Source organism: Balaenoptera borealis (genome assembly GCF_965194805.1).
Source record: "Balaenoptera borealis genome assembly, chromosome: 8".
Lineage (NCBI taxonomy): Eukaryota > Metazoa > Chordata > Mammalia > Artiodactyla > Balaenopteridae > Balaenoptera > Balaenoptera borealis.
This window is the reverse complement of record NC_138865.1, coordinates 48,193,398-48,219,985: the sequence shown is the minus strand read 5'-3', so window position 1 is coordinate 48,219,985 and position 26,588 is coordinate 48,193,398. Positions and strand designations below refer to the sequence as shown.

General features: G+C 39.7%; 1 protein-coding gene across 3 annotated transcripts in view; it reads right to left on the bottom strand.

Moving 5' to 3' along the window:
• The window catches only part of LOC309632767 (uncharacterized protein), a 1,168,925-nt gene that overhangs the window by 999,934 nt on the left and 142,403 nt on the right, over nt 1-26,588 (bottom strand). For 2 of the 3 annotated variants that reach the window (XM_082400626.1, XM_082400625.1), the window contains exon 2: nt 17,745-17,828. In XM_082400626.1, coding sequence (XP_082256752.1) covers nt 17,745-17,828 — 84 coding nt within the window. Of the gene's footprint in view, nt 1-17,744; nt 26,230-26,588 lie in introns of those variants that run through there. The other variant, XR_014247049.1, reaches the window with a different exon arrangement.

Below are 26,588 nucleotides of genomic sequence, written 5' to 3'. Positions count from 1 at the left end.
CCAAAAATAGCAGAGATTCGCAACATAGAAGTCTATTTCTCTCTCAAGAGTAGTCCAGAGCTAGGCAATTCAGGACTGATACGATGCCCAGCAGTGTCAGGGACCAAGGCTCCTTTGATCTTGTTGATACCATGCAAGGACTCTCTTCCCAAGGTCACCTCATGATTCAAGTTGCTGCACCAGCTCTAGTTTCAACCATCACCTCCTCATTTCAGCAATCAGGAAAAAAGAAGTGGATGAAAAAGAAAAAATGCTTTTAATGACACTCATTTAAAGGGGGTTCTCAGAAGCTGTCACATGACCCTTTCACTTGCATCATATCAGAAAGAATAAGCAAGGGAGGCAAGTAGGTAGATTTACTTGGAGTGCCCAGTTAATAGCTAAAGATTCTATCGCTATGTTATGTTAGAAGGCTACAGGAGATCCTGGGGAATAAGAAGCAATCTCTGCCATAACCAGACAAGAAATAGGGCAGAGAAGCAAGTTGGAGGGAAAAATCAAGATTGAGAAGAAGGTAGCTATGGGGACAGTTAATGAAAAGCACCCAGGAGGCAGTTGGAGACATGTCTCTAGAGATTAGGAGAGAGGTGTGAAGACATAGATAAGAAGTTTCCATTCCTTCCCTCCTGCTTCTAGTTGTCGTGAAATAAACCTTTGAGGCTCTGAAAGTAGCCTGCTTACTCCATCCATAGAGCAATTTGTTGGCATGACAATAAACCCACAACAGAAATTATTACATTATGATTGTCAAAAACACAGTAATTCACAAGGTTTACAGGTATGAACCTTCTCCCAGGATTGCTCAGTAGCTCTGCTACTGATGCCTACGGATGGGTCATATTTTTCCCATGTCGGATTTTGGAGCTGACATTTGCTTCATGATTTTGAGGCTATGAGCATTTGAAAACCCTTAGAGCAACTTCTTTTTTTTTTTTTTTTTTAATTTTTATTTATTTATTTATTTATTTTGGCTGTGTTGGGTCTTCGTTGCTGTGCGAGGGCTTTCTCTAGTTGCGGAGAGCGGGGGCCACTCCTCATCATGGTGCGCGGGCCTCTCACTATCGCGGCCTCTCTTGTTGCGGAGCACAGGCTCTAGAGCGCAGGCTCAGTAGTTGTGGCTCACGGGCTTAGTTGCTCCGCGGCATGTGGGATCTTCCCAGACCAGGGCCCGAACCCGTGTCCCCTGCATTAGCAGGTGGATTCTCAACCACTGCGCCACCAGGGAAACCCAAGAGCAACTTCTTTAAAACAAACTTCATATCCCAGTGCTTATGCTCTGTCAGGAATAACATTTATTTTCATGACTCTAAAATTACAGAATTTCTTTTGAGAGACAGAATTCTTGGAATTCATGATACCTGGAAAGCATGGGTACCCCCACCCTGTCCCCAAGTGTGACACCCTCAGAACAAAGGTCAATCACTATTGACCTCAAGCTGGCCTTATATTTCTAAGGGACTCTTCATGTATTTCTGTGAGTAACTCATATGGTGAAAGGTCTGAAAATCAGGTGCATGCGGGCCAGTTTGGGAAATCTCAAGAAGAGGGAAGCTGAGCAGGATTTTAAGTTTCCAATATCAGAAACATGGGCAAGAAACACACTTATCTATAAAATGGGACCAAGAGGAAGAAGTGACAAGGAAGCAGACTGAGCCTAAAGGTAGGCAATCTAACCCTTGAAAATAACGTATTGAAAAAAATGTCTTTAGTAAAGTAAGAGAATAGGAAGGTACGCCTGATATAGTAAAGACTACACAGCATCAATCAACACCCTATTCAACAATAAAACACTAGAGGCATTTCCATTCAAATTAGAAATTAAACAATGATGCTTACTGTTGACACTTCGACATTATTCTGTAAATTCTAGAGACTGAAATACAACAATAAAAGAAATAAGATGGATAATCGCTGGAAAGGTGACAAAAAATTCATTACTTGCAGATGATATAATTTATATTTTTACCCAGAAATCCCAAGCAAATCAACTAAAATCTATTTAAACAAATAACAGTTTAGGAAGATAGCCAAGTAGAAAAAAATGTAGAAAATCAATAGCTTGCCTATATATCAGCAGCAATGAATTAGAATACGTGGTGGAAAATGATCCCATTAGTAATGAAATGACAAATATCAATTTCTTGTAATATACCTAAGAGTTTGCTGTTCTAAGCGCAAGGGCACGTAAGCAGAGTAAGCAGAATCTATTTGATTCCCAAGCCCTCATTAGCACAGTGAGTGCCATGCTTAGGCTGGGCTCAGCTCCAGGAGAGAGCCCCACATGGCCTCGCTCATTTATATGGGGGAGGAGGGGCAGAGAGAAACACCAAGTGTCTTTGCAATGATGTGAGTTAAATGTGTTTTTTTGTTTGTTTGTTTGTTTGTTTTTTAACATCTTTATTGGAGTATAATAGTCAGAAAGAGAAATAAATGTGTTTTGAGAAAGAGCCTTATTATAAAAGACAGAGAGTTGAGGCATCAGGAGCTCAGCCTGGAGATCTTGAAAATCAACTCTGTCTCTATCTGCCAGAGATTTTGCTGTCCTACTGTTGAGCCAGCACAGACCTGCTGACAGCTCATAGCAAAGCTACCAGACAGGGGAATGAGGCTGCCTCCAAGGCCACACAAAGGGGACAAACTTTTATCTCTCCTCACAAGTAAAGAGCAATGCCTCCATTAGGAGAAGAAAAGAATTTTCTGTAAGGTATTACAGAATATTTCAACAATATTTTTATGCTATTTACTCATTCATTCACTGAAAAATATAGTCTGAGAGTCTACTCTGCTGGCCACTGTCACAAGTGCTAGGCATACGATGGAGAACTCTCAGGGAGCTTGTGGTCTAGTGGGAAAGACAGTTAACAAGTAAGCAAATAAATAAATGTATAAGTAAAATTACAATAAACATTAGAGGCGGTGCTAAACAGAGGGCGGAGCTAAAGCATAACCCAGAGGCTGGGACAAGGGAGGTAGGCTGCTTTAGTCAGGATGGCCAGGCCAGGAGAGTAAGAGAAGATGACATTTATGGTGGGACTTGACATATTAGGAAGAGCCTATCATCCAAAGAGCCAGAAAAACAGTATTTCAGGGAGAAGAGACAACATGAGCAAGGCCCTGAGTTCAAAAAGAGCTAGATGTGTTCCAAGAACAGAAAAAAAGGCCAATTGCATTAGAGATCAGAGGGCAAGAAGAATGAATGGTGCCCGATGAAACTGGAGAAGTAAATGAGTGTGGCCTTGGAGACCACATTAAACGGCTTGGATTACATTTGAAGTGCAATGGGAAGCCATTGATGGGTAATAGAAGATTATGTTATCAGGTTTATGGTTTTAAAAAATTACTTTGGCTCAGCAGGCACTATGGATCAGAGACCATGAAGGACAGTATGATTAGAATACAGGAGAAACATGATCATTGCCTAAAATAAAGTGCCAAAAATGGAGACAGAGAGACGAAAATAAATTCACGTAATAGCCTGGAAATAGAATCAAAAGGAGTTCTGCAGGATTATATGTGCAAGGTGAAAGAGGAAAAGGAATCAAGGAAGACTCCCAGACTTCTGGCTTGAGCAACACGGGTCTTGGTGAAGTGGCTAAGACTGGACAAGGTAGAGTTTAGGGGAAGGAAGCTCAAGAGTTCAGTTTTGAACATAATAAATTGCAGAAGGCTGTGAGATGTCTACAAGGGCCATCAAGTAGGCAGTCAGGTATAAGAGCCTGAACTCCAAGGAGAGGTTTAAGCTAAAGACATAAGTGGAGCTGTCAGCATATCATAGCATATTAAGCCAGGAAGAGAATGAAATTGCCTAGGACAGTGGTTCCAAACTGAGTCACGCTATTTGCCATATCTGTGTAGCACATCTATGTGCTTTATTTACTTTTTCTAGAAATGTACCAAAATGTTCACTTAAGTACCCACTTTAGTCTCTTTCAAAGCTGTAATATCTGTGAAATCTCCTATTATGATAGTTACATTCCAGTTTAACATGCATCTACAATCAACTTTGATTCCAGCAGGAGAATGCATAATTCAGGAAATACTCGCTGAAGAAGAAGAAACGTTGAGAGGGAATATAAGAGAACCTAGGACTGAGTAGAAGAACTTGAATATTTAGAGTTGGGGTAGAGGGGAAAAAAGACCCTGTAAAATGCCTGCAAAGCCTGAGCAGCCAGAGATGTAGGAGGTACACCAGAAGAGTGGGGTGTAATGTGCTACCTAGAGCCCCCTTCAGGGCTGGAGGATTTATTCCTTCCACCTAGGAAATTACCCTCAGCTGGAAAGAGCTACCTTACCAGGGGTCACACCCCCTCCTCAGGGGGCAGCCACATCCAAAGTTGTCCAGAGGCTCTAAAGACTATGCCCCTCACCACAATTCAGGACATCTCTAAAGGGTCTCAGAGCTCTCATGAGGTTGGCCAAAGCCTCTGTGGAGCCCAATATCTCCTTCTGCTCCATCCTGATTCCCTTCCTTCTTCATAGGTAGCAATTCCAGGAGCACCCTTCTGCAGGCTGATTGAGATCAGCCTCAAAGTCAGCTTCCTGGGAAACCATCCTTCATCGTTCGGTATCTCAGAAGGCAATAGGGAAGCGTGCTTCAAGGCAAAAAAGAAGGATATTGAACAGTCAAATAAAAAGTTATAACATCATTCTTGGTGGGAAGTCTCAATGTTTGCAAAGATAAACATTTTTACCAAATTAATGTGGGTATTGTTTGGAAGGGGGAAAAAAATGATTTTAAAATCCAACAGGAAGTAAAAAAGTGAGAAACATTTTTTAAAATCTTTGAAAAGGAAAAAAAATAAGAGGAGATTTCCATTTCTCTAGAATCTAGATATTAAAATGCACTGAAGAGCTACAGTAAGTAATATAGAATGGGGTTGATAACAAAATAAAATAAAGATAAATAAATGGAAAGCCCAACATGAACTCGAATCAATACACATATAAATACATAAAGATAAGTAAAAATTATTCAGGCAAATGTGAGAGAGTTTTCCAGCAAAGGAATTTATATTTTCAAGACCCGAAAAGTTTGAGAGAGGAAAACAATTCAACAAAAAAATGTTTTATATTTATTATCAAGAGCCTACTTAACCACATAAAAACCATCTAAGGCTGTGCTGTCCAACATGGTAGCCACTAACATCGTGTGCCTATATGTATTTCAAATATTGTTAGTGTGAATTGAGAGATGCTGCAAGTATAAAATACAGACTAAATTTAAAAAATTTTTCATATTAAAAAGTATGTAAAATACTGCATTAATAATTGTTATATTGATTATGTTTTAAAATCATAATATTTCACTATATTGGGTTAAATATATTCTTAAAATTAATTTCACCCTTTTTTTTTTTTTTTACTTTTTTAATGTGGCTGCTAAAAAATTTGAAATTACATATATGGCTCACATTTATGGATAATATTATATTTCTTTTTTTTTTTTTTTTTGGCTGTGTTGGGTCTTCGTTTCTGTGCAAGGGCTTTCTCTAGTTGCAGCAAGAGGGGGCCACTCTTCATCGCGGTGCACGGGCCTCTCACTATCGTGACCTCTCTTGTTGCGGAGCACAGGCTCCAGATGCACAGGCTCAGTAGTTGTGGCTCACGGGCCTAGTTGCTCCGCGGCATGTGGGATCTTCCCAGACCAGTGCTCAAACCCGTGTCCCCTGCATTGGCAGGCAGATTCTCAACCACTGCGCCACCAGGGAAGCCCTTATATTTCTATTGGACAGGGTTGACATGAAAGCTTCAAGCCTGGAAGGGAAATGATTAGCTTTGCATTTTTAAAAGATCTCTCTGGCTTCAGGGTGTCATCATCCAATCTCCTCCCATCCATAAGTGCTTGCTGAGTTCTTGACCTGTACTTGCTCCTCCCCATCCTCTTTCCATCCCCGTGTAACACTTCCTCCCCTTCACATTATCCTCTTGAGGAAAGGTCTTATCCTAATATACACCAGGCCATTTGCAAAGGATTTCAGGTGTTGCTGTTGTTTAACTGTAGAATGTAAGATTGTATCCCTTTAGGAAAGAAAGGCAAATATGGGGAAGCATGGAAGACAGATACACAATATAGCATGTGACATCACCTCAAGTTGCTGAGTGCAACCTCCCTGTCCAGAAGACCATCACTGCACGATCGTCTTCCCATGTTGGCCAGTACCTCCCCTGACCCCAAAGGACAACCAACCCCAACAGGCTGGCCAGTACCAAATCAACTCTTCCCTCATCAGCATCTTACTTCTCTACTTCAGCAGTGCTCAGGGCTCCCCAGGAGCTACAGCAATGTCTTGAGTTAGGAGATGTGAGGTGTGCCTGTGGAAAGGCCCCACCACCTCCATTAGCTTAGGGTATCTCTAGCGGTTAATTCAGGGAGCTCAAGAGTAACTTTAACCTGACCTTTACCAACTCTGGCCATAGCTTTTCATTGTACATATAAGCCTTGGGGGGTTTCAGGGGTGGCAGTGGCTGACACCTGCCGGCAGTGGTCATGGAAGGTCTAAGTTAACCTCAGGTCTGAAGGACACCAGATAAGATTAAGTCTCTCCTAGATGACTGGGTGATTGTGCAGTAAGCTCAAGCTTGGAAAAGCCAATGTATATGAAAACACAGTAACTGACCCCCTAGAACACACTTGATAATTGCTGTTGAATCTGAGTCTGCACTGCCTTCAAGGGTTCATTGCTATTAAAGAGCTTTGATCATTACTAATGCACTAGGAGCTGGAGGGAAGATGCAAAGCAAGGGATCTTCAAAGCCAAGCAAGAGACCAGGGCTACTCTTTGCTAGCTGGGGGTGGCAAATTGAAAAGCCTATCAGAACCAGGCAGGAAATGTAAAGGAATGAAGCAGGCCAACCCTGAGAATGGAAAGTACACTCCCAGTGTTTGTAAGTGAGACCCTACAATTCAATCCATAAGTCTTGTCAGTTTCTAAAGAAGCTGGATGCAGAGATTGGTTTTATATGAAATTACTCACTTTTTAAAAGTTAGCAACAAATTCACTAAATACACATACGCACCAACACATACACACACACATATTCATACATGCACACCACTATGCAGAACCAATGAAACTCACCTGTGGACCCTTATCTGGAGCTAGCTGGTCTCTGCATACCTGGGGGCAGACCAGGTAGTGTGGCTTAGCTTTAGATCAGTGATTTCTAACCTGTGGTCTTTAAATCTTTGGCTGCTGTTGCGTTTATGTGTTATGTTTGTTGAAAAGAATTAACCATAAAAAATAAGTAAGCATCAGTTTGATTTTTGATATTAGAACTAAAAAGCCAAGTCAAAGCTGTCAGCAAGAGCAAGAGGCTTCAAGCAGAGAGGATGAAAGGCAGAGGAACAAAGACAACGTTAGAAAAACACCTGGTAATAAATGAGACGTATGTACTAGACAGATAAAGAAATTAACCTGTAAACATGTTTTTCTTCCAGTCAGTCCGTTGGGGTTGGCATTTATTTTTTATGTAAACAGTTATCTCTATTGAGATCAGCACACTGGGGCCAGCTAATCTGCATATGACACAAACCAGATCCAAGGTCTGATAAAAGAATGCAACTTGCCACATTGATAGTTCACCAAAAGGGCTCTTCTGATTGAACTCCTGTGTGTGCCTTCTGAAAAAGAGAGGAGAGAGTGGCCCCAGCCTTCCACACCAAGATCTAGCTTCCTCCTGTGCAGTTAGACAGAGAGATGGCAGGGCAGGGGGCAACAGTGCAACATCCTGGGGACTCCGGAGCAACATGAACAGAGTCCAAGCCTTCTGCCTTGTTTTCCCCTTGTGCTTCGCTTAATGATGATACTTCTGGCCGTGATAATTAGTCATTCAATATTACTCTCATTGGCTATTATCCCAACCCTCTTGCTGGATATTTAAAATAGGTTTTAACCAGCTTAACAAACTTGTGATTGCCATTAATTTACCTGGCTCTGAATCTGGAGGTGACCACATCAACGTGAAAGGATCTACCCACCAGGTGCCAGTATGTACCAGACACTGGATATCTAGAGATCCAAAAATAATGAGGACACTCCCTTGTCTGGAAGAGCTCACATTCTAGTGGCAGAGTATCCATTTAAGCACGCCAACCGAGAGATTTTCATTGCCCACCTCATTTCTCCCACAGTTGCCATGTCCCTCCAATCAGAACATTCCATGGCACCAAGCCTGGTATTAGTTATATGTTTGTAATTTCCAAGCCCTGAAACCGGAAAGATAGTTAATTTAGGATGTGCCTCCCCACCGTGCCCCGGGAGGTTTCGTTTCCGTAAGGGTACCAAAAAATCCATATTTAAAATAAAAATCCCCTGAAGGGTTTCTTGCGATCACTCTGGCATCCCAGTTCTTACCCCTCACTTCACTCCCCATCCCCAAAGCCCTGACTGTTTCTGCTAGTTACTGAACTACCAGCCTCAGGGCCTGAAAATCATAACCATGGTCCTGACACAAAGCTCTGCTCACAAAGACTGTTCAAAGCCATGGAATGCTCTGGCTCTTTCATAATTGTAAGAGATATTGAAATGAAGCACATTCTATTCTCTCCACAGGGAGAGTTTTTCCTTTTTTCCCCTTCTGTTCAAAGACTCCTCCTGGTACCCTGATAGCATAATAATTTGCTTTTCTCTCCTCTTTATGCATGCTTGTGGACACAAACTCCTCTGTTTTTGTCCTACTTCAATAAAAATTATCGACACAAACTTTACAATGAATGGCCCTGATATAACTGATTGTTCTCCCATTGAGTAATAATACTCATAAAAAGAAATGGAAGGCACGAGAAGAATCAGAGAGCGGGCAGAAATTGGAATCGTAGAGGGAAACTGTTTAGCATTTATAACTTCCATAAACTTAACCTTGTATTTGTGTCAGCTACTTTATAGTTTTCCAATTTACTTTTTAATTGAGTCCTTTTTTTAGCCATGTTTGGAAGGTATAACTCTAAGTCGTCTTTCAAAACCGCACCACTTTAGTTCAGTTCAATTGATTGTTCCTTGTATTTATTATTCTTGTGCCTAACATACATCACTTACCATTTGGCCAAGTGCAAATGCAATTTACCATGCATCAAGCCACTTACACAGCAGACGTGCATTAGTTAATATTTTATTTGGAGTGATCTTTTCCATGTTTGCTGTTAGCCTTGATCACTTCCAGCTACCATATTGTTTAAGTTATAAAGACAGAAGGAATGACCCAAGTGAACTGATTTACTTGCCGACTGTATAGTCTAACCATGGGATATGAGGTTGTTGTTAAAGGCACATAAATGTGAGTTAATTGAACCAACTTGGGCCCCAGACTCTCCAAAAATTCTACAGAAATGTGAAAATTGTCGTTTCTGGCTTCCTTTTCAGTGTGGTTTACCAGAACTGCCCTGGAGTTGAAAAATCAAATTCTGGCTCTGCTACCCTCACATTCTGTGACTTTAGGCTCTGTTTTCTGACTTTGCTTTCTGTCTATTGCCTGGTCCTGGAATACCCAGAGACTGCTTCCTAAAGAGAAGTTTCACTGTCTTTTGCCAGAAAGGTGAATCAAGAGAGATTGATCAGTCCACAAGGAGGGGGACTGAGTGAATAGCAAAAAAGGGAGATGTGTGGAGCCAAGAATAGGGAGTCTTTAAAACCCAGGAAAGGGCAGTTCAAGAAACTAGAGGTGGGAGCAGGCAAACAGGAGGCAGATTAATTCAGACATATAGGTCCTTAGCTCTATTTAAAGAGAATAGATATCTGTTGATCTTGAGTATCATGTTTGCCATTCTCAGTGCATTCAGAAAACCAGATGAAAGTTACATGGGAAGGCGTTTTCATTCAGTATTTAGCTGGGAGCAGAAGATGCCTTGATGAAGACAGCAGACACATTTCCTACCCTCCCAGGGCTCACAGTCAAAGATTTTAAAGGACTATGGAGATGCGAGTTGTCACCATTGTTGTTAGTGCTGTTGAAATGAGATCAGTCCTGATTCCTCCTGCTAGAAAAGACAATTATTTTGAGGTTTTTAAGTAAATGCTACTAAAAGAGGTTTTGTCACTGGGAAGATAGCATCTCATGGTTTTCATGGACTTTAATTCAAGCATTCATTCAGCTCCTAATTCTAACTCTAACCCACTCACTCAGAACATATAATCCTTCAATCAGCTTCTAATTCTTAATGTCTATACAAATTAAAGAAATATATTTAAAACATATATATTTATCTGAAGACAGCTCTGATTTCTATTTATATTGGCAAGTCCCATTTAGACTTATGCATTCTTCCTATATGCCCATAGCACTTTCCACTTGTATCTTTGATAGAGGTTGTCTGATTGTATTAATTATTCCTACTACTTCTTTGAGGACAAAACGTATGTCTTAATCGTTTTTGTGTCACTGGCACCAAATGCAACTACCAGGCACCTACCATGTGACAGGCACTGTGGAAACCACTGGAGATACAGAGATATAGAGATGAGTCTTTTCCATAGCTCATAATCAAGTGGGGCAGACATATTTGCAAACAAATAATTGCAATAGTGTATTATGGGTTGCATCATTTAGCATGCTTTAGGCTACAAGTAACAGAAAAGTTCCCTTTCCATCTTTACTTCCCTTTCCAACTTTCCTTCTATTCTCACATTCCTTTCACTTCCCATGGTGAGGCAGAGATGCTGACATCTGAAGAAGCTGGGTGAGGAGAGGGTATGGCATGGAAGCGGCAGAGGGAAGGGGACTGGAGTGCTTGGAAATTGAGCAAATAAGTTAATTGATAGAGCAAATAAGTAAATACACTTAGGATACCAGAAGCCAGGTTTCTCACTGTCTGAGAAGGTATTTTATAAGCATGGAAAAGAGGAGACTAGAAAGAACCTTGAAGTATTAGACTGGGGTTTTAAGCCTCAGTATGAACGTGTAGTGCTCTTAATATACATATTCAGATAAATACGGAAATAGCAGCTGATGTAGATGTGTGAATGCATGTACATGCATACATATATATATATATATATACATACATATATACATATATTCCTAACTCTATCCTCTGAGATTGTCTAGATGCAGGGGTACCCTAGAAGCAACGATCACATTGAATACCCAGATGGTGGTTTCTAAATGACATCCTCCACTAGAATCTGGTCATGGGGAAACATCAGGCAGACCCAAATAAGAGTCATACTGTAAAATGAAAGACCTATGCTCTTTAAGACTGTTAAGGATGTGAGAGACAGGAAGAGATTGAAGACCTGTTCCAAACTCAAGGAAACTGATGAGACATGATAACTAAAGGAAAACATGTTCTTGGATAAGATCCTGGGTCGGAAAAGAACAAGAAGCATTACTGCTTCTTGAAGTAGTCAATGTATACTAAAGTTAGATCTTAGTAAGTGCCTCTGAGTTGCTATTTAAAGATTCAAAACTTTGAGACTATTAACTGTTTTTAGCACTTGCAAAAGTCTAGTTAGCTACAAAGTTTTCATTTTTTCTCGAACATTTTGTTGCCTTCACATGGATGAATAGCCAATAAAGGATTTTTAATGGACACATCTGATTGTAAAAAAAAGACTGCTCTGTGAACATTATCCCAAAGCCTCACTGCTAATGACAATAAAATGAGGTTACATTTATATTAACATCCAAATTACAATGGCTTAGCACCACCACCAGCTACACTGCAGCTCAAAGTATACACACCCACTGTTATTTCTGAGTCTATGCTCTCCTTGTTCTAGTTCTTCATCAAGCCTCCAGGCTAGAGTCCCTAGACATGATCTGCTGCAGCTCACAGGACACACAGGAGGTTTGGGAAGTTGTGTTGGTCTCCCTATGTCACTCAAGCCCAAGTCTGGAAGATAACTCTCCCTTGATTCTCAATAGTATCACTGAGACCTAGCTTGAATTTCTTACAAGACACTGAAAGTTTAACCACAAGTGGAGGAAATAACATTACATGTAGTAAGGTATTCCTGCTACTAGATGTGATACTCTGGGGGCCCATGGGCCCCACACTTATGCTCAATGGTATCTCCTAAAGTGTCCCACTGCCTAGCTCCCAACCTGCTCCCAAAAGACTGACTCTTCTTTAGCCTCACCGCTACGTGCTCCATACATTCCCACAACCCAAAGTCCAGGTCCATCTGCCCTGAAGCCCAGAGAGAAACAAGATTTTCCCTCCTTCCAATCCTTGGGCTGACTTCTCAATTTTCCTTCCTGTCTCTGGTTCATCTTTGCCAGGATAGTAGAACTTGCTACAAGAAAAACCCTGATCATAGACTTAACCTATGGCCCCAACAGTTGCAAAAGAATATGCTCTGAAATCTTAGTAAATTCTAGGTTAATATAACTGAAATAATGTGTAGGACATTGTTATGGACTGAATCGTATTCCCCCCCCCAAAATATTCTTGGCTGGAAAATGTGGCTGTATTTTGGAGAGAGGGTCTTTAAAGAGGTAATTAAGTTGAGTCATTAGGGCAGGTTGTAATCCAATATGACTGGTATCCTTACAAGAGGAAATTTGGATACAGACACATACAGAGGGAAGATGATGTGAAGGGAAAGAGAAGAGATAGACATCGACAAGCCAAGAAGAGAGCCCTGGAACAGATTCTTTCCTCGAGGTCTTCAGAAGGAACCAACCCTGCTAACACCTTGATCTCAGACTTGTAGCCTCCGGAATTGTGAGAAAATATACTTCTGTTGTTTAAGCCACCCAGTCTGTGGTTCTTTGTTACAGCAGCCCTAGCAAGCTAATACAGATGTCGAGTTTGAATTGTGTCAAACTAAGTCCAGCTTCCTTTTGGTCTTTCTTCCACTGGAAGGCAGAAGATAAAACTTTGAGTCTTAGTAATTTCACATTTTTTGCCAATGACTACTAACAGGAAAATGGAATTTTCCACAAAAATAGTTCATAGGCATAAAACATTCTAATGGTAAAATTTATATATAGAAAAAAAAAAAAGCATTTTCCTAACCCCCTTCCCCTAACCGCCTCCACCAAGAAAATAAAAGCCAGCAAACTCTCCAAGATAGATTCCTGGTTCAACCATAAATAGCCATTTATGTTTGCAGAGAAAATAATAAACTTCTTAGTGTGAAAAAATCTACCTCATGATTTTTCACAAGTACCTTTACAAATGTGTAAAACATAACAAAAGAATGATATGCCCCAAAGAGGAATTCAAATCTCCATCTCATAACAAAGAGAAAAACAGTTGAAAACTTCAAAATGAAAACTACGCTCACATTCGACACACCAAGAAAGAACTGAAGTTGATTCAGGGCACTCCCTCTCTCATTCCATGGTGTGTGAGTTGTATCCAAATTACTGATGAATGAAATAAATAGAATGAGATGGAAAAGGAGGGTATTTATTTCATTCTCTGCTAAGAGAGTGAAGCTGCCCATGATCAGAGCCCAGCTTCCCTGAGGACCACCTTATTTCTCTCCATCCGAATTCATCCTTTTTCCTCGTGCCTTCCTCCTTATCTCAGTTTGCATTTCTTCTGTTTACTGAGTCCCCCACATCTTTCCCATTTCTTTCCTCTAGCTTTCATCACTGCCTTTTCCTTCCCTGCTGCTACATGGATGACACACCTGTTTGGAGTTGGAATGCTCTGTTTCTTGGATTCAAAACGACAGAAAAGCCATCAACACCTAGAGCAGAAGTGAGAGCGGCAGTGTGGTAGGTAGACCAATGGTGGCAAACGAGGTCATTTTAGGGAGTCCACAAATGAATTTTTAAATTTAATGGAGTTTTAAATTTAACTGTACATTAGAAAAACTAGAACTGGCGCATCAAATCTTTAAATCCTGACATAAATGAGCGGATGGCGGAAGAATTTTGAGGCTTAAGAGAGTTTTCCAGGTGACCCTGAAATCAAACCACATTAGATTTTACAAACCTAAGTGCTTTCCCTGACACATTTAACAACTGAAATAGTGCAGGTCTCCTTCCCATAAAGTCTCAGAGCACCGTGTACCTCTCCTTTACAGCACTTAGCCCAATTATAACCCATTCTTTGTGTAACTGTTTGTCAAATGGTCATCTTTACTACCAGAATGTTCACTCTGAAATGGGTCCCATGACTGCTTGTTTCCTACTGTATCCTTTGATCTCAGCACATTCTTTGGTATATATTAGCATTCCTTAAGTGTTTCTAGAATAAATGCATGAAGAAATAAATGAATAAATAAAGCTGGCTCTAATTCGATGATGTAGCCATCACTTTCCTAAGAAGATTTCTGAGCAAAAGAAGGAAAGCAAAATCTAAGAATTTGGCCCATCAGAAAATGAGTGGGTTAAGTGCATAGTGCAGGGAAAAGAACAGTGGGCTCAGAGTTGCAAGACCACAGTCTGAGCCTTAACTCTACCAATAACTAACTGGTTGAGTGAGCTCTTTTTTATCTCCCAAGTCATTCCACCTCTACTGACCTTGTTTCCCATGTGCAGAATGAATAAATGTTCTCTAAGACATGTTCCTATTTGGGTGCTATGCAATCAAGTCAAAATAGTTCAAGAAGAGGATCCTTAAGACTGTGCCTTTCTCTTCCTCTTCCTGTGTATGTACGTGTTCAACGACTATTATTTAGGATTAAAGCTTCAATAAAACAATGCTCTCATGAGCGGAGAAGATGTCAAACATCTGGCTAACCAAAAAAAAAAAAAAACCTCTAAAATCCTATGGGTTCTGCTGGTGGGAATATACATGAAGCAGCCACTGTGGAAAACAGTTTGATCCTTCCTCAAAAAGTTAAACATAGAATTAATCAGCATATGACCCAGCAATTCCACTCCTATGCATATACCCAAAAGAATTGAAAGCCAGTGTGCAAACAAAAACTTGTACATGAATGTTCATGGTAGCGTTATTCACAATTGCCAAATGAGGAAACAATCCAAATGATGAATGGATAAACAAAATGTGGTTATATCCATACAATGGCATATTATTCAGTCATAAAAAGAGATAAAGTACTGATACATGCTAAAACATGGATGGATGAACCTCCAAAACATGCTAAGTGAAAATAGCAACACACACAAGGTCACATGTATGATTCCATTTATATAGGATATCCAGAATAGCTAAATCTGTAGAGACAGAAAGCAGATTAGTAAGAAGGACAGAATGAGGAGTGACTGCTTTACTGGATACAGGGTTTCCTTTTGGGGTGATGAAAATGTTTTAAAACTAAATGGAGGTGATGGTTGTGTAACATTGTGAAGGTATTAAATGCCACTGAATCATATATTTTTTTAATATGATAAGCCATTTATTTACTTATTTGTTTGTTTGTTTGTTTGTTTGTCATGTCATGCAGCATGTGGGATCTTACTTCCCTGACCAGGGATCAAACCCGTGGCCCCTGCATTGGGATCACGAAGTCTTAACCACTGGACCACCAGGGAAGTCCCTGAACTATATACTTTAAATGGTTAATTTTATATTAGATTAATTTTACCTCAATTTTTAAAAGCCTATGTATTCTATTTTATAAAAATATACAGTCATGTTTTCAAAAACAGTCACTCAATATCAAATAAAATCTTTTATAAATCTATGAAAATTGATGGTAAGAATTTTAGGCAGGAATAAACAATCTGCCACCCATGACTGTAACATTCTGAGCTTTAAGATATGGACCTTGATATCATTACAGCCACCAAAATCTAAAATTATTCAAGCCTACTACTGATAATACCTATCATGTACTCACATGCATGAATTTAGAAAACCCTTCCAGAGTTAAATAATTTCCATCAACCCTCCTCCATGAATTACAAATGTTATATTCTATGAATGTGACTAATACAGATATATTAAAAACTAAGTTAAAATGATCCAAGAAACCCCTTACTTCCTTCACAAACAGAATATATAAATAGTTCAAAACTCCATATTGGTCCCATATTCCTCTATTTGGACACACAAGGGATCTACATGCCAAGCTGTAAAAAAGTACATGTAGTTTAAAAACTCCAATCTTAGACACGCTATGCCTCTGACTGTGAAAGAGTTTTGCTTAAAAATAGTAGCATACTATTTTTAAGAGCTCTCTCCCATTCTCCTTCCCTTTGACATTGCCACACAATTCTCCTAGGAGCAGAGCTGCCATGATTTCCACATGCCAAGAAACCACACTGGTGTGTAGAGATAGGCATCCAACAACAGGCTCACTACCAGTTTACCAAGCACATCTGCCTATGACCTTCAAGACCAATATCAAATGCAAACTTCACACTTTATAGAAATTGAACACAATTGAACACAAATCCTCTTTTGAAACTTGTTTTCTTTTAATAAATTTATTTATTTATTTTTGGCTGCGTTAGGTCTTCGTTTCTGTACGCGGGCTATCTCTAGTTGCAGAGAGTGGGGACTACTCTTTGTTGCGGTGTGCAGGTTTCTTATTGTGGTGGCTTCTCTTGTTGTGGAGCACGGGCTCTAGGCGTGTGGGCTTCAGTAGTTGTGGCACGTGGGCTCAGTAGTTGTGGCTCACAGGCTCTAGAGTGTGGGCTCAGTAGTTGTGGCGTACTGGCTTAGTTGCTCTGTGGTATGTGGGATCTTCCAGGACCAGGGATCGAACCCGTGTTCCCTGCATTGGCAGGCGGATTCTTAACCACTGCACCACCAGGGAAGTCCTGAAACTTGTTTTCTAAATGCTTGGTAAAATGACTTATTTGATCAGCTTGAGAATGTTTTTGGAAACAGCATCGATATTTTGCCACATGACACATAATGTCACAATGTGGTACTTAAAGCATCAGTTCATGAAATACCTGTTAAAGAATAGCACCTGTATTATACTCCATATGTTTTTTTTTTCTCTTCCCCCTTGCTTTCTTTTTTTTTCTTTCTACAAAAGCAATGCACGTTCATGTCAGAAATTTTGGAGAAAATAGAAACGTGGAAAAAGGAAATATCACTCAGAGTCCCACAGTCCAAATGTATCGCTATTAACATTTTAACCACTAATTTCTAATCTATGTCTAATGATTTAGGAAAGTTTTGATATGCATTTTTCATTTTACTGTCTTTCTCTGCAACTGAGGTTAGTTTTCTTGGGTAATAAATCAGAAGTGTTTTCATTATTGGACACAGAGTTTATGTTAAATGCTCAATAAAATATTTTTGGAATAGTTCAGGCCCTTTAGAGAAAAACAGCCTCTATCTTATAATCACCTCTTTGTAAATCCCAGCTTATATGTCACCTCCACGGGGAAACCTTCTTAATTCTCCAGATCAGGTTAGGCCCCCACTTATATGCTCCCATAGTATCCTTTGCTTTTCCCTCATAGCATATACCACAGTTAACCGTCTGGATCGTTATCAGCTGTTTTCCCCAACTAGAGCATAGGCACCCAGAAGAAAGTCACCAAGTCTGTCTTATTCTTTGCTATTCTCCAAAAATTAAGTGAGTTTTATTATGTAAAAGATATTTAGCTAATAGTGGATGGATGGATGGATGGATGGATGGATGGATGGATGGATGGATGGATGGACAGACGGACGGACGAATGGACAGATGGATGAATAGAAGGACGGATGAATTAATGAACCAAGGAACAAACTTTCTTAGGGATGCAATCTGGGACCATGACTGACTGAAGAGATGAAACTTGTGTGGCAATGTAGTTGCATGAATAAGAGCTGAGTTTATACTGGAATGAGTTTATACCTCTTTGATCCTCCTTTTCAGACACCAGGATCCTGACGCAAGACCCCTGTTTAGTGTAGAGACCTTGCCCAGGGAACATACCTGCTGTGATACATGAAGCAATGGGACTTCAGTTCTGAACAAGATGGAGTCACAGGAACTGGATTTCCTTTCCACCTGAAACAACTACAAGAAAAAGACAAAGTATGATTTTCAGACATTGGACAGGCAGCATGAGACAGGGAAACTTGTGCAGTGAGCCCTATGAATGCCCCATCTTATTGCCTCCAGAGAGTTTTCAGGCTACAGTTGAGGAAGGGAGAACAATGCAAGAGGCACTGATGTTCTCCCTGAATTTTTTCATTCACAACCTCCAGAGTTGCCCAGGTGAAATTAAAAACTGGCCCCTGCACATGGAGGGTAAGATAAAAAACCAAAGAAAGAGGCAGACCACTTCAGATTGGTAGATGGCAGTTTTAATAAGCAAAGGAACTTACATATGACACTTGTCTTGGGAGGCTGCAAGGCGAATAGATCTCCACACAGCTCTCCAGAATCTTAAGAGTTTACATAGAGGCCTTAAAGGGCCTTAAAGTCACTACATGGTCTAGACTGTCTCAACAAGACAGGGCTCTCCCAAGACTGCATCTTTGAAGTGGCTCCTAGCACAGGACCAGTGCATGGACCATACATTCCAAGGACAAGGGAGGGGATGGGGCGTCTCAGACTGCCTGGGTCCAGCTTGCAGATCAACGGGCAGTCATGTCCTCTCGATGACCTCCTCCCACAGAGTTGAGGGGATGGAGCTTGTTGTCTTGAAAAGTCACGACAGCCAATGTTCACAGGGCAGAATACCAGAGAAGAGAGGAATACACAGAGAGAGAACTCCAGAGATATCTGCAAAGGGTCCCCATCAAGTCTTCAGCTGAGTCCATGCGAGTGAAGAAATTACCTGAGGCCATGGGAAGAATCACCTGGAGGGAGTAGAGGGAACAATCCAGAGCGCTCACACAGGACTAGGAATCATTCCTATCCTCACAGGTCAAGGTGGAAAATCTTCATAATTCATGGGCAGTGGGTAGACTATTCAGAAGGGTAGTGACTCAGTAGTGACAGAAAAATAGCCCTAAGTCTACAGGGTGCTCTGGTCCCACCATACCCAAAAGGTTCAAACCATTCAAGTAACTGTGTACTGTAACAAAGCTCAATAATATTTACAAGAATACAAAAATATCCAGCACCCAACAAGGTAAAATTCACAGTAGCCAGCTTCTAATAAAAAATTATTAGGTATGGAAAGAAGCAGGAATATATGACCCAAAATGAGGAGAAAATAGCAACGGGAGAGACAGTATCTGAGGCAGGAACCAATGTGAAATCCTGGCAGACCATCTAACACTACCAGTAGAGAGAAAATATGGTATTAAACACTAGAACAAACATCCAGATTTGCAAACCACCTCCACCATTTCTTAGGAAAATCTGACTCAAAAACCCATTTTTACAATGACTGGTCCCTCTTCTGTTTACTTATCCTCTTATAAGGACTGAAAGAATTGAGAGAATGTTTAAATAAAGGCAACCGTAGATTTTCTATTTTGGATGTCCACACCATCAGCACCTCTAAGGCTTCTCAAGAACACAAAAACAAGCAACTCCCACCACTTGAAAAGAAGAGACTGATATTTTGAAAGAAATGCTACAGTCTAATCAGTATTTGCTTCCAAAGCTTCCGCCTATCAGTCCTGAATTTTGGACTCTTTTTTCTTTGCCAGCAGTTTTCATAACATGATTCAAAGAGGATGGATTTTTCATCAATTAAGTGACATATCACATTGCCCTAACATGTCATAAATTTCAAGGATTTCTCAATATCTTGTCATGATGAACCCAAATTTAGCAATATTATCAGACTTTGGCTCTACATATCAAGATACTTAATGTTTGTGCCAATAACTGAAATTTATCGTTTCTTGAACTTAATGGACCCAGTGCCATTGCTTCTTTCAGATTGTTTCAGCAGGGACTAGACTTTTTGAAGTCAATAAACCATTTCCTCTCTTGAAAATGAACTCCAACTGTTCTCTCTTAGGTTGCTTTCATGGCCAAACTATTGTTCCTCAGCTCTTGCAATGTGCTTTTTGGAAAGGGAATATTTTTTGGATTTTACTCACTGAGCACTAATTGAGTCTCTGAAGGGGTCCTAAGTGTGATAAAAGAATTACTAAAGCTATGAGTCCCAAAATAAGGACACAGTGACAAAAATACTCCTTGGCTAAATGAAAGATGCCATACAAATATGTAGTGTCTATTAATATACCACTCTTTTGGGGGACAGTCGGTCCAAGAATTTGGTCAAAGGAAATCATGTCTTTGATACTTGGCTGCTATCCAACCCAGTTGAAAAGTCATTACAATCATGGCAGCACTAGTGGAACAGGAGATGCAATATAGTGGAGGAGGTGACGACAGAGAAAGATTGAAATCAAAGGGCAGATCAATGAAGGAAGGAGTAAGCCAAAAGCATGAGGAGTTATGGGAAAGGGACCTATATGTATCCCAAATTATAGCATCAGTGAGAGAGAACAAGGGAACACAACAAAGTGTTAGGCAGAGCTACCTTTCGTGAATTTTCCATGGCTCTGAAGACCCACATGCCCAACAGAGTCAACAAAGAGGTCAGGGTGCATGGCTTCTGCTTTGGTCCTAGCAATGAGTTAGGACCTTGAGTGAGAGAGTCGTCATAACCATCATTCTGACAATGTGTGGGTTGATAATACATAATTAGGAAAACCATAAGATGATTGAGGACCATTTAAAAGGCAATTCAAGAACAAACATGGATTTTTAGCAGAGGCAGGATGAAGACAGAAACAAATCCTAACATTTGATGAGTCACAATGGGAGCAAAGAAACCCAAACTTACGCATGTGCATGTACACACACACAGACACCTTACTATACTAGGACAGAAAGTCCTCAAGTTGAAGACCCATTGGCTGCTAAAATTGGCTTTTCATATAGGATTCTCTAAAATCTTATGTGGAAAGAAAGTAGCCAGCGTCAGAAGAGTCTTATTTTGATAGTCATATGTGCCAATATGCTTATATCTCAAGAAATGATGAAGTTATATGGCCCCTTCTTCTGACTTTAAGATACAAATTGAATGAAATTCAGTGGAGACAGGAGAGGAAAAAAAAGTAGCAAAAGTAGGAAACAAGAGATTATTTCTCACATTTTACTATGTCTCTCTCACTAAATTATAAGCTCCAAACGGTAGAGACTACGTTTGCTTTGCTAACCACTGAATATATAGTGCCTAGGACAATTCCTGGTGTATAGTAAGTACTCATTGAGTATTTATTAAATAAATAAGGTTGCAGTGTTATATAGAACAACAGAAGGCCATGATAAAAGCCTCGATCTTCAAGGTAGAAATAATATTGGAAGTTGAATTAGTTAGAATTAGTTTGGCTCTGAGTAAAAGAGAAATCCAAAGTATGGATGGCTTAAACAAGATAGAAGTTTATTTCACATCCACATTTTTAGGAAAGTCTGGATGTAGGCAATGCTAGGGGAGGCATCATGTTTGCACAAAGTGGTCAAGGACCACTGCCACACCCTCCTCTGCTATCCATTAGGTCTGGCCCTTCTCCTCAAGGTCCAAGATGTCTGTTAGAGCTCCTGTCACTACATCTTCATTCCAGGCAGAGGCAGAAGGATAGAAGGAAAGGAAGGGACGAAAAGGGCACATTCCTTTATTTGATAACCCAAACAATACTTTCAATTACACTGATTAGTCAAAACTTAGTCACACTTAACTACAAAGGGAGGCTGGGAAATTCAGTCTTTTAGCTGGAAAGCAATGTTCCAGTTTAAAATCTGTAATCTTTTATGAAGGAGAAGAGGGATAATAGATATAGGGCATTTACCACCATAATGTGAGTAGCAATTAAAATCTTCTCCAGAATGAAAGGAGAGAAAATAGAAATTATTTGGCATTGAGACTCTCTTCCCTTTTGTTCAATATTTTTGGGAAGCAAATTCTCTTGAAATACTTAAGAACTGCAAAAATTATTAACCAATTGACAGACCTCTCAGCCAACAAAAGATGGAAGAAAAGGAATAGATTTTTTCCCCTTTGTTCCTTTTTTTAAAAAAAAAATCTCAGCAAGGACTGCTTGAGCTCAGAGAATCGTCCACCTCCATGTTTTTGCTGTCAGTGGTCTGGGGATCTGTCAGTTTGTGGAAGCTGGAACTAGACTATTCTATGCCCCTGCCAGCCCTCGCCCACCCCCTCCAAATGACACAACTTGCCTGTACCTCAAGATGCTTTTTCACTGCTTCAGGGGGAAAAAAAAGATAATTCCAGCTCACCATAAGGCAGGCATTCTTGAATGGCACATTTACTGTTGACCAATAAAAGACCAAACCAGTTACTGTGGTAAAGACAAAAGTGACCTAGAGATCGTGATAACAGTTTCCATCTACTATTTGTTTATTTGTTTATTCATTTTTTCACACAGGATTTTAGCTGATGGTATCAAGCTAAATATTTCTTAGAAAATAAAACCACTACAAAGAAAAAACATTGAGGCAATATCTTGAGTCTGAAATTTTTTAATTACTATCTGAGGGCTATTTGAAATGTGAAGTCATGAATCAAAGAGAACTGAAAGGATTTTTCAAAAAATAAAAAATGCTGGTCAGAGACACAGTCTTTGAATTTTCCTGGTGATGCCTGGCGACAGGGACAGGAGAGTTAAGATTTTAAAGTGAAGTTCTTCAAACTCCTCCTCCCCATCCTCAGCCTAGTTATAAGGGGAAAACAGAAATCCTAAGTGGCCAACCAAATTTCTCCACCCCCCACTCCCCGCTATAAAGATTATAAAACCATAAGAGACTGACAAAGCTCTCTGCTCAGATTAAAGGTCAAAACCTGACACCCTAAACACTAGGGTGTTTGGGTGGAATGACAGACTTCCTAATTTGAGAATACATACACTCAGAGGGTTAGGATGGGAGAGTAGGGTCTTAAAAAATTCAATCTTGGTGGGTTTCCTCCAGGGATAATATTCAATGCACTTAGCAAACAGCCGATCAGAAATTGCACTAGCCAAGGCACTAACTCAGGGACCTAGAAGCTCTCTGATGAGCCATGCATTAACTCTTCAGTTTCTGGATTGTGAAGAGGATCGCAGGACAGGGGTGAGGCTCAGGTCATCAAATATTTGCCAACCAGAATTTTAACAGCATGTAAGGCTGTCCTGGGGCAAACCATCTGAATATCAGCCCCGTTCTACTCTTCCAGGCACTAATGAAGCCAGGCCCACGATCATTATGCCCACATTCGTGCTCTCCCATATCATCCAGCTTCAGAGGGTCACTTAGCTCTTGTCACTTTGTGGAAATGGCCACCCACTCCTGGAGAGAGTATTCAGGAAGACACAAACCCTACCTCCCTTAAGATCATTAATCTTAGTCACACTGGAAACATCAGGTGGGGAACAAGAGTTTCCATGTAGTGTCTGGTGTTCCCATATTCACGCAGGACTAAACAGAAATATACTGCAATATTCTTGGAAAGGAAACTCAGAAAATTGAAATGCTACTCTTACTTTAAACAAGTCCTTTTCTGATTATGCCTTGGTCTCCTCTGGACAGGTAAATTGGATTGGAATATGCTCTAATGTCTTCAACCTGCACATTTAAATCAGTGTCACTTTAATTCTCAATTATGAATGTGTATGAATAAGATTATGAAATTATTAAGCAGGAAAAACACAACAGAAAGACAGGCTTATTGGTGACACCAATCACAATGACAAGATACAGTGGCTTGTTTAATTATTTTAAGAAAAATCAGATTCTCTCTAATAGCCCTCCATATTTGATGTTTTCTAATACACAGTAATTCTTCCTCTTTTTTCCTTGTAGATTTTCACTTTTAATAAAAGTCTTCTTATTTAAAGATTTTGGAAAGGACAAAAGCTAAAGAAATTTAGGTTTACTTCCTATTTTATAATTAATGGGTCTATTATTATGTCCCTGGCTTGTTCACTCATTCCTTATGTTACCCCTTCCCCTTTGTTTTAAATGTCTCTTTCATCTGAATGTGTTTCCTATCAATCATTTGTTTTTTATTAAGGTAAGATTCGCATAACATAAAATTCACCATCTTGCCATTTTAAATTGTACAATTCAGGGGCATTTAGTGCATTCACAGTGTAGTGCATCACCATCTAATTCCAAAATATTTTGATCATATCAAAAAGAAATCTTATACCCGTTAAGCAGTCACTCCTCACTCCTAGTTCCTAGCAACAGATAATCTGCTCTCTGTCTCTATGGATTTGCCTATCCTGGACATTTCATATAAAAGGAATCATACGAGATATGGCTTTTTTCTGTCTGGCTTCTTTCATTTAGCATAATGTTTACCAGGTATATCTATATATCAGTACCTTTCTGTAGCTGAATAATATTCCACTGTAAGGATATACCACATTTGTTTATCCATTTATTGGTTGCTGGACATTTGTGTTGTTACCACTTTTTGGATATTACGAAAAATGCTACTATGAACACTCATGTAGAAATTTTTGTTTGGACACCTGTTTTCAGTTTTCTTGGGTATGTACCGAGAAGTAGAATTGCTGGGTCATATGGTTATTCTATGTTTAATTTTCTGAGGAATCATCGAAGTATTTTCCACAAGTGCTGCACCATTCTGCATTCCCACAGCAATGCACAAGTGTTCAAATTTCTCAACATCCTCACCAACACTTATCATTTTCCATTTTTGTTGTTGTTATAGCTATCCTAGTACGTATAAAGTGGTACTCACTGTGGTTTTGCTTTGCATTTCCCTAATGACTATTGATGTTAAGCATCTTTTCATGTGTTTATTGGTCATTAGTATATCTTCTTTGGAGAAATGTCCATTTAAGTCCTTTGCTCATTTTCAAATTGGGTTGTTTGCCTTTTGTTGTTGAGTTGTACCTTCCAATCATTTTCAGCCAAAATGTTTTAACATTGGCTTTTCAAACCAATGACAAAGTTGCAAAATGAACTATACAAAATAAACAAAGCCTAGACTACTTGCTACATCCACTAAAACACACACCCACTAAAACACACGCCCACATCCACACCCACCCACACAGTCACTTTGAATTTTGATTTCTGAATTCTAATATGCCCATCCAGACAACAGATAAGTAAGTTATTTCTAGGGAAAATAAAATTTTTTAAATTAACAGAAAGGAAAATAATTTATTCATGCATATATTTATTCAACAAATATTTCTTGATCTTTCTGCTAGGCATTAGGATGACTGAAAACATTTGTGGTAACACTGCGTCTTTATACCTATATCCATATAGGAAGATGCGTTATAAAGGGGGGTTGTATATGAAAACCATGTAAAGTATGAAGAAAAGCAATTATAGGAAAAACTTAATTCAGTTTGCCCAGAGTTTAAAAGAAAATGAAATTCCCAAATGACCTAGAGACAGATGACTTGTGGTTTATCTTCCTTTGAAAAAGATACTATGTTAAAGAGGAACAATGTCTCCCACTCCACACACAAGGATATATCATCCAAACTCACTCATACAATTGAATTGATAGCTATTAATCAGGAGGCCTGAAGTGTGTATTGTTCCTTTGCATTATTGGGGATAGCTCTAGAAAGAATTTGTGGAAAGTTGGAATATCAAGAAAATTTTAAACTCAGATGGAAAAATGTGATTCCAAGTCGCTATTTTTGGATGAAAATCTAAGGAAGAAATCTATGAAACAAAGAATGTGTCTCCACAAGGTGAAAATAATATATTCTGATTCCCAATGCCTGAATTTGTGGAGAAGTGAGGCATTCACTTACTGAAGTGTACAGGTATTTAGGACGTGCTAAATAAGAGGTAGAATATAAATATAAAATTGGTAGTATGGAGTAGTGGTTTAGAACACAAGTTTCAAAATCAGTCCGACTTGGATCTGAGAACCTTGTGCCACTTATTAGGTTACTCATCCCAGCTTCAAGACCATCCTCCTGACTCAGCTTTGTGATGCCGGGGCCGGGACTCTGTGAACCAGCTTCCAGCATTGCCCACTACCCTCTGTGAAGGTCTGCCAGCAGGGGGTACTAGAGGAAGACTGAATACCTGGAGGAAGGAAAGAAACCTGTCTGCTCCTGTCTGTTTCCTTTTGGTTTCCCGTTATTGTCAGCACCACCCTAGCAACACCTTTGAACCTCAGAAGCAGCACTACTTGCAGTAGGAGAAGTTGAATCCAGTTGAATCCAGTTTGCAGGGTTTTTTTTTAACATTTGCTGACCAGTCCCACCAAATTTTCCCGAAGACACAAGGACCAGCTGTCTGCCCTCTCTCCTCAAAGGTGTGGGTCCCAGCCCAAGAATGAGCCTCCTCCAAATTTCTGAGTTTTAATAATTCCAAGATTTTCCTTCACTTCCCAACCTAAAAACTGATAGTGGATTCCTGCTAGTTCTCCCTTCTGTGATACCTTTTTTTTTTAATTGAAGTATAGTTGATTTACAGTGTTTCAGGTGTACAGCAAAGGGATTCAGTTTTACACACACACACACACACGTGTGTACATGTCTTTTTTCAGATTTTTTTTCCATTATAGGTTATTTCAAGATATTGAATATAGTTCCCTCTTCTATCAGTAGGACCTTGTTGTTTATTTTATATATAGTAGTGTGTACCTGTTAATCCCAAATTCCCAATTTATCCTGCCCTCGCTTTCCCCTTTGGTGACCATAAATTTGTTTTCTCTGTCTGTGAGTCTAGTTCTGTTTTGTAAATAAGTTCATTTGTATCATTTTTTGGATTCCACATATAAGAGATATCATATGATATTTATCTTCCTCTGTCAGACTTACTTCACTTAGTATGATAATCTCTAGGTCCATCCATGTTGCT